We start from the raw sequence: 8,557 nt of genomic DNA on the forward strand, positions 1-8,557 counted from the left end.
CCAGCCAGCAGTGAAGGCTGTGACTCAGCCCTGACACCGAGGATGAGTGTGGACACTCAACCCACAGACAAGCCCACTTTAGGTAATTCGCAACCACCGCCTGTTCACAGCCTTGAAGGTCCGTGGCCTCCTGTGCCTAGCAAGTCCTTGGGTGCCTTTTTCCTGTGTGACACACAATGTTTCCACGGTGTAGTGTACACAGTATGCTCCCAAGTCACTCGACGCTTATTCTCAGGAGCAACCAGTTCTTGGAAAGAGAAGAAGACCCTCAATGAGATGGACTGACAGACGCAGCGACTAACAGTGGGTTACAGTGTGACACACTGTATGACGCAGGTTACCTATGTACTAGGAAAAAATTCCCACAACTGTTTTTATTCCAACACTCAGCTTTAATGCAGTGGTCTGGAAGCGAACCCGCAGCATCTCTGAGACCTACCAAGAGATCATTTGGCATGTGGGTGGTCACTTCCGAGTCAACTCTTTATACAAGGAAAGCCTTGACTTTGACCCCTTCTTCCCCAGGCACTGGTTTGTGTGTCTGGCGCTGAGCTTCCAGCATGGACGCTGCCTCTCCTCCAGAGGACACTGGCCACCCGGTCACCTCAGACATAGTCTTTGCTTTACAAAGTAAACAGGCTGTTGCCCAAACACTGAGAGGTCCCCGCCGCAGGGCCGTGCTGGGACTCATTGGCGATTTTCCAGTATCTCTCTCGCAGAACAAACGCTGCACTTTTAGGCTGCCTCTGGCGCGTAAAGATTCCCTTTTTGTTGCCCAGTACTCTCTGTGGGGCTAGAAACAAGCAAAAGGTGTTTCAGATGACACCTGACAGGGTAGGACCAAGAAACAACTGCTAACGGTCTCGGGGGCGGGCTCAGGAGGGGTCTCTAACGAGGCACGGCGGCAGGATGGATGTGGGCGCTGTAGACGGAGGATGACGCTGCCCGGCGGGCTTCGTTCTCTTGTACCCGGGGCAGCTGTGGGTCACAGCTGACTCTGGCACCTACTAACCAGGACCTCCTTTCTGTTGGAGGTTCCACGGAGGAGCCATGGTGGTTAGCATTAGGCTGCTAACGTAAAGGTCAGTGGTTCAAACCCACCAGCCACTGTAGGAGAAAGGTGTGTGCCCTGGGATGCCCGATGGAGGAACAGCTCCCTGTCACTGGCTTTCTGGGAAGCAGGACCAGCTCAGGGCTCTGGGTTGGGTTTGGTTTGCTAGGCTCCTCCACTGGGTTTCCCAAGCGATAAACGCCCACCCATGGAAAGTTCCAGGCACAAGATTTTCTTCCAAGAGAGCTGTGCTGAGAGTGGTCAGGAGACTCCTCCCACTGACCAGAAGGTGTAAGTCTCAGCCACCTTTGTCCTTATGGGACAAGGGCAGCTCACCTGCCCAAGGTCACATCGTGTCCACAAAGCCCTGCGCTGACTGTGACCATGAAACTAGACTAACACCCAGTGTGTCTCAGTCTTAGCCCTTCTCGCCTCATCCTGTTCGCTACTTCTGCTATCCCCTGTCCATCCTCATTTTCAACCAATCCGGAACCTCAATGGCCTCTCCCCTTGCCTCCCCATGTGGCCATCCCACCTGTGTGGTCTGTCGGGACATCTGTAGGTGCAGACAGATGTCAGAAACATTCTTACTTCAGTTTGAACTTAGGTATTCCTTGGTCTCACTAGCGAGTCTCAATCTCATTCCATTTGAAAACTTAAAAGCACTCCTATCTTCAGGCACTTTACGGCTGCCCCGTGTTTGGGAAACATGCCTTTTCTAAAACCAAACTCACTAAGTCATCCAGCAGAGTTGAGCCGTGCTGGCCCCACGGGTCTCCACGGCCATCCATCTGTGCACATGCAGCCTGCCGCCTCTCTCCCACAGAGCGACTGGTGGATTCAAACCTCTGATCTTTTGGTTAGAAGTTAAGTGTTTTACACACTGAGCCATCAGGACTCCCTTTTACAGATGAGTATCATAAGGCGTGACATAGCTTCCGATTCCCACCACTGCTCTATGGTCAGTGTCGCCATAGTCACTCCTCAACTTCCTGCTGTTCTATAAGCTAATTTTTTAAAATAGTGGTCACTGTGAGAGCCCACATTTTTCATCCTCCTGAAACAAGGCGTGGATCCTAACAGTAAATGCCGTTCAAGGCCCAGGTTTTCCTTGTGATAAAACACACTTGCCACTGAGTCAGTGTAGATGCCCAGCGACCTCATGTGCTGCAAAGCAGAGCTGCTCCACAGGGCTTTCAATACCTCTGATCTCTGAGAAGCAGACTGCCAGGCCTTTCTTCCAAGGTACTTCGGGGTGGGTTTGAACTCTCAACCTTTTGCTTAGTAGCTGGGCACGGAACTGGACATGCTACCCAGGGATTCCAAGGTCTCGTACTGCTGTGCAGAGACTACCCTGGGTTAACCATGTCCCCTCATAATACGTAATGTGGAAGTTACCTGATGAGCACCTAGGATTTGGTAAACCAAATAGTTTTTAAAAATACTAGGGGCAAGATGCTGCACTTTTTTTTTTTTTGATACATATAGCATTTAATGTTCTCATGTATAAATTCTCATCCCTAAGAGTTGTCTGCAGAAGTCCCCGTCTGGACCAGTGACAATATAAGATGCTGCACTTTTAATCCCATCACAGCCTTGATCCAGTATAAGAGGTGTGTATGTGGGGTGTGCTTGGGAGCCCTGTGTATCCCATAAAAGAGGAATGTTAGCAGAGCAAAGGGAGACCACGGTACCACCAAGACACAAGAGCTGGGGGTAAGGTGTGTCTGCTGGACCCAGGTTCCCTGCTGAGAAACAGAAAGTCTTCCCCTCAAATGGGCACCCTGAATCTGACTCAAAACTAACCTGTGAGAAATTACACTTCTGTTTGCTAAAGCCACCCCCTTGTGCTATCTCGGTTACTGCACCATGGGAGAACTAAGACACAGTTTGCCTCATGGTAGACTCTCGTGAAGGGGAATCCTGCGAGGGACTGCACTTTAGCCTGATATACTCCCAGCTGCCTTTTCTAGAGAATTCCTTAAACAGTCCACATCAGCAAGACCAGCTGATACTCTGGTTCCCAATCTGAATGGACAGGTCAGCCTGGAAGCCACCCCGTCCTCCCTCTAGACCCAGCCGCCACTCACACTGGTCGGTCATGAAGTCAGCAAAGTTCCAGATGAGCTCGCCCACCACGTACTCCCGGCGCTTCTGGTCCAGCACCAGGTGGTACTGCTCCAGCAGACTCCGCTGGTACTCTTCGCTGAACATGAGCGGCGGGTCCTGGGGCCAAGAGAGAGCTTAACAATGACGCGGGGGTGGGGCCTGGCCAGACTGCTCCCTTTGGAAGACAGCCTCTGTCCTGAGGGGGCGGAGGACCCACCCACCAGCGGCTTGGAACCTGACGTTATAAAGCCTTGATTAGTAGCAGCTATATTTTTAGCATAAGGAGCCCCTCGTGGCACAGTGCACATAACACGTTGGGTTGCTGACCATAATGTTGGTGGTTCAAATCCAAAGAGAAAGATGGCAATCTCCAACCATAAGGGTTTCCAGCTGTCAGAACCCGAGGAACAGTCGCAGGAGTCAGACTAACTCCACAGCATGGGTGCTGCAGGCTTAAGTCACGGCGTACTTTTGTTAGGTGATTTCTCCTCTTGGCCATCACAACCTGCTGATGCATTCTTGAACTCCACCGTAAGTAAAGCCTCCGTTTAAAGAATGCCAAGGGAGAAACTAGTGTGACTCGGCCCTCTATCACTGGCTTGGCCGAGTGTCTGTTTTGCACATTGATCCTTTTGACAGATGGCTACCTGATACCTGTTGGGGGCTCAGAGGTAAGGAGTCGCTCTCTGCGGGAGGCAGACGGGCATTATTCCCATCCTGCACGTTTACTGCCTCTGACGACCTGCAGGGAGGTTGCTGGTACTCGACAGTGTGAATCAGGAGGTCTCTGAGTTGTCAGGGAGAATACTGAATATCCCATGGGCTGCCGGGACAGCAAACACGTGCTGGGCAAAGTGCAGCCAGTGTGCTCCTTAGAGGCCAGTGGGGCGATTCTTCATCTCAGATACCTCAGAGCCATAATCATTGGGAAAAAGACATCATGCTCGGTCCGGTGGAGGGTCAGCGAAAGGAGGACCCTGAACGAGACAGTCTGACCCAGCGACTAACAGTGGACTCGAACATGCCAGAGATGGGGGTGGCACAGGATAGGGAGCAGTTTCCTCGACCGGGGGGGCAGTGTGAACCTCCCCAAAAGGGGATGCTGGTGTTAGGACTTGACACTCTACAAGTGTCGGCTAGTTGGTGACCGAGCCACTGACATGGGCATCTCGAGGGACACTCTGGGGACAGGCCAGTGGCTGGCCAGCAAGGCAGCGATGTTGCAGACATGTGAAGGCAGGAAAGGCCGATCCTGCCACCAGGGAGTGAGGCTCGTCTACCCCGGGGGACCTGGCATCACGAGGTTGGGGCCACTGGTGGGGGGTCATTGGGATTGAGACTGACAGGAAGGCTTCCTCTGAGGCCTGGGCTCATGGAGCAGAGTGGTGACTAAGGTTCAGGGTGCAGAGAGCTCGACGTCCCCGTCGAAGTGGGACGCAAGCGGCCACAACACACCTGGTGCAGCCCTGCAATGGCTTCTGCGCCGTACTCGCTCTGAATGATGGGCTTCCGGTAGGTGCTGTACCAGTTCTCAAACTGGGAGGCCAGCTGCAGCTGGATCACTTCCAAGTGCCCGTAGTCATGGTACCAGGAGTAGTAACTGTTCACGCAGATCACGTCCACGTACGGGGCCTGGGATAGACAGGGACACTGCTCACCAACTGTCCACACAGGTCACATCCATGTATAGGGCCCAGGACAGATGAAGTCACTGCTCACTGTCCACACAGGTCATGTCCACATACGGGGCCCAGGACAGATGAGGTCACCACTAACTGTCCACACAGGTCACATCCACATATGGGGCCTAGGACAGACAGGGAAACTGCTCACCAACTGTCCACACAGGTCATGTCCACACACAGGGCCCAGGACAGATGGGGACACTGCTCACTAGCTGTCCACATAGGTCACGTCCACATACAGGGGGGCCCAGGACAGAGGGGGACCCACCAGCCCAGATCCCCATCCCACTAGACCCTGTTCCCCTCTGGGTACTGGCCTCCTTCCTCTAGTCCTGGACAAATGCCCACAGTAGAGGGGTGAAAGCAGACTTTTCTGCACGGTGGACTGCGGGTTCTCTGACTACAGATCCTACAGAAAACATGGCTCCTCCAGGCGGCCATGGACATGACGGACAAAATGGTCTGATCGCTTAAAAACTGGCTGCAGGTCCGAGCTGCAGAGGCTTCACGTCCCCGTCTAGTCTCAAACAATGCCTCCTGGACTCAACTTCTAAAGCCCTGCTGCTATGGAACCACATCGGACTCAAACCCTGCAGGACAGCACAGAACTGCCCACAGCATTCCAAAGTTAAAATTGAAGCTTTGGTGGCCTGCTGGTAAGGAGCTGTACTGCCAACACAAAGTCAGGTGGTTCAAATCCCCTGGCTGCGCCAAGAGTGAAAGATGGGCAGACTCCTGTGGTTTGCAGCCTGCAAAAACCAACTGGAGGGTCAGCTCCGAGTCCGTGCTGACTTAATTCAATCACAGTAGCAGCAAGCTTTACAGAAGCAGATGACACCATCTTTCTCCCTCAGAGCGGCTGGTGGGTTCCAACTACAAAGCTTTGGGTTAACAGCTAAATGCCTTAACCACAGCACCCCCAGAGTCCCTTCCTGATAAAAACGCTCACCTCCAAAATCCACACTGGGATTAATGTGGTCTTTCCCAAGAGATCAGTGCTCTCTCTCCAAACAGGACTGAGGTAAGAGGGAGTTGGGAGGGCCTTCAGGGTGCTATGGGAGCTGGATCACAGACTCAATCAGGTGGGCCTGGAGGTCCTGGCCAGATACGGCCCACACCAAGGTGTCCCCATCCACGGGAACCCACAAAGCCACCTGGTTCCACCCTGGTGCTTACAGGGCCTCTGGGGGCGCGGCTGGAGGGGGCAGTTCTCCTCTGTACCACATGGGGTCGCCGTGGGTCAGCACTGACAGCAGCACACGGGCCAATACCCCTGCCGCTGAGTCAGTCCTGACACACAGCCACCCAGGACAGGGTGGAACCGCCGCCTAGTTCCTGAGCCTGGGATCTCTGCGGGAGAAGATGGCCTGATCTCTCTCCCGTAGAACAGCTGGTGGGTTCGAATGGACGGCCTTTAAGTTAGACCAGTGTTTAATCCACTCTGCCACCTGGGCTCTATCAAGGGCAGTGGGGATTTTTGGTGGGGAGAGTCATGGTTTTAAGGAAGAAGGGGTCTTGATAAAGGGCCAGGGGGGCACCAAGGCCACTCCCCTGTGCATGTGAAGATGACAGGGCGCACCATCGCATCTGTGCTACTCGGTTTTCTCGCCTGCACTCACGGTTTCTCTTCTGGCAGCACCTCCCTCCTGGAGCCTCCTGGCCCTTCTCTGGCAAAGAAGGAGCGCTTTCTTGCTACTGGGTTATAGCTTCAGTACAATACAAAGCAGCTGGTGAACCCAGGACCTCTGAGGGGACATGAGCTGCAGAAGGAAGGGCTGGGCTCCAGCCAGTCCTGCCAGTGGCCAGCAGCGTGGACCGGTCACTGCAGCCCCGCGTGCAGGGCTGGATGTCAGCGGCCCTTGGACCTGGTTGATCATCAGAGTCTTCACTGCAGAGCTTTCCCTCCCTGGTGTGTTCAGGACTGAACTGAATCCCCCCAAGAACTGTGCTGAGACCCTAGACACGCTGGCTAAGGAGGCCTCATCTGTGCAATTTGTGTCTTCAGCTGAAGAACTTCAGAGATAGAAAATGCAGGTTAGGTGGCAAGAGAAGGAAGTGCAAATGGGTTAAGAACAAGCCACGCGAAGACCACTGGGGAATGGAAGCCGAAAGGGATGAAGATCTGCCCCCCGCAGACCCCGAGCCAAAGGAGAGAAAGGGGGTCCCCTGGAGCCAGATTCCTGGATTTCAACTTCGAGGCTCCTGAACTGTGAGAAAATAACTCCTGTTCTTTACAATCACCACTTGTGGTATTTCTGTTAGAGCAACGCTCAACAACTCAGATAGTCACACCTCACTAAACTGAATCAGAATCCAAAGATCTGCCTTTCCAGAGCTTCCCCTTAAGGCTCTGGTCCACAGCCAGGTTTAAATGAGAGACACTGGGCCAGGGAAATTGAAGCTGCCTTTACACCTCTGACATTTCCCGAGCATAATAAATCAAGGTGTGTCTAAAGCTGAGGCCAGACTGAGAACTAATGACTTTGCCCAGCCTCTCAGCCCAGGAGCCATGCTGTGCAGCGAACAGCAGTGTGGTTAGTGTCAACCCAGAGACGGCCACTGAAACCGCTGGGCGCTGCTGGTCCACGGTCCTCCTGGCAGTTGCTTTTAGTAAGTGTGAGGACAGGACTGGAGGACAGGCAAGTGAGGAGAGGAGAGGCAGGTGGGGACCCCAGGCTCACCCCCAAGTCGGTGCCATAGTTGGAGTTGGTCACATAGGTCACGGGCCGGGTGGGATCCAAAGCCTTGGTGTGAGCAATCAGCGTCCTGTCCGTGGAGGGCAGAAGACACAGGGGACACAGGTCTGTCAGTCTGGGAAGAGCACGTGGACACTCATGTCCTGTCATCTCCTATTCACCCCTCCCAATCACAACCGCAGTCAAGACCCAACACCTTCGCCAAGACCAACACCTTTTCCATGCCAAGACCTTGATCAAGAACAACACCTTACCCATGCCAACACCTTCACCGAGACCAACATCTTCACCATGCCAATACCTTCACCAAGACCAACATCTTCACCATGCCAACACCTGTAGCAAGATCAATTCCTAGGCCAAGACCAAGACTGACACCTTCTCCAAGACCAGCTTCATCAAGATCAACACCTATGCCAAGAATTACACTAAGGCCAGCACCTATACCAAGATCGACACCTAGCCCAACACTGAAATTTATATCAATGCCGACATCTTTACCAAGACCAATACTTTCTCCAAGATCAGTACTTATCACAAGTCCAATACCCCTGCCAAGACCACTCTTTCCCCTGCCTTCGTAGGTAAGTTAGCTAATAAGCATCTTCCCCTAAACCCAGATCACCCACAGTCTCTTTACATCAGTCAACTCCAGTTGATGAGAGGCTACTCTCATTAGGACATAAGTAGGGGACATAAGTTGAGGCTCTTGGCCTACGTACTGACAAAAACTAGGATCTTAATCCTTCATAAAGCACTTGAAAACAGATTAACAGAAATGAGAATCACAGCGAGGAAGTGGGAAGGTGTGGTTACCTGGTGGGTACTGTAATGAATGTTATAAAACAAAATGTGTGTGAATGCTTAAATGGAAAATCAATTTCCTTTGTAAACTTTCCCTCAAATTACAATAATTTTTTAAATGGGAATTATTGAGGTGTGGACCAAAATGAGAAATGTTGTTGTTGTTATGTGCCGTCAAGTCGTTTCCGACTCATAGCGACCCTATGTACAAC

General features: G+C 52.6%; 1 protein-coding gene across 1 annotated transcript in view; it reads right to left on the reverse strand.

Moving 5' to 3' along the window:
* Positions 1-623: 623 nt before the first annotated feature.
* The window catches only part of GUSB (glucuronidase, beta), an 18,205-nt gene continuing 10,271 nt past the window's right edge, over positions 624-8,557 (reverse strand). Inside the window, exons 9-12 of the mRNA XM_006889775.1 lie at positions 7,527-7,611; positions 4,616-4,792; positions 3,142-3,277; positions 624-793 (exon numbers count right to left, since the gene is read on the reverse strand). Of these exons, the coding sequence (XP_006889837.1) occupies positions 624-793; positions 3,142-3,277; positions 4,616-4,792; positions 7,527-7,611 (568 nt within the window). The remainder of the gene's footprint in view (positions 794-3,141; positions 3,278-4,615; positions 4,793-7,526; positions 7,612-8,557) is intronic.

The sequence above is a fragment of the Elephantulus edwardii genome, unplaced genomic scaffold, assembly GCF_000299155.1.
Source record: "Elephantulus edwardii isolate Elephantulus edwardi_28Jun2011 unplaced genomic scaffold, EleEdw1.0 scaffold00080, whole genome shotgun sequence".
Taxonomy (NCBI): Eukaryota; Metazoa; Chordata; class Mammalia; order Macroscelidea; family Macroscelididae; genus Elephantulus; species Elephantulus edwardii.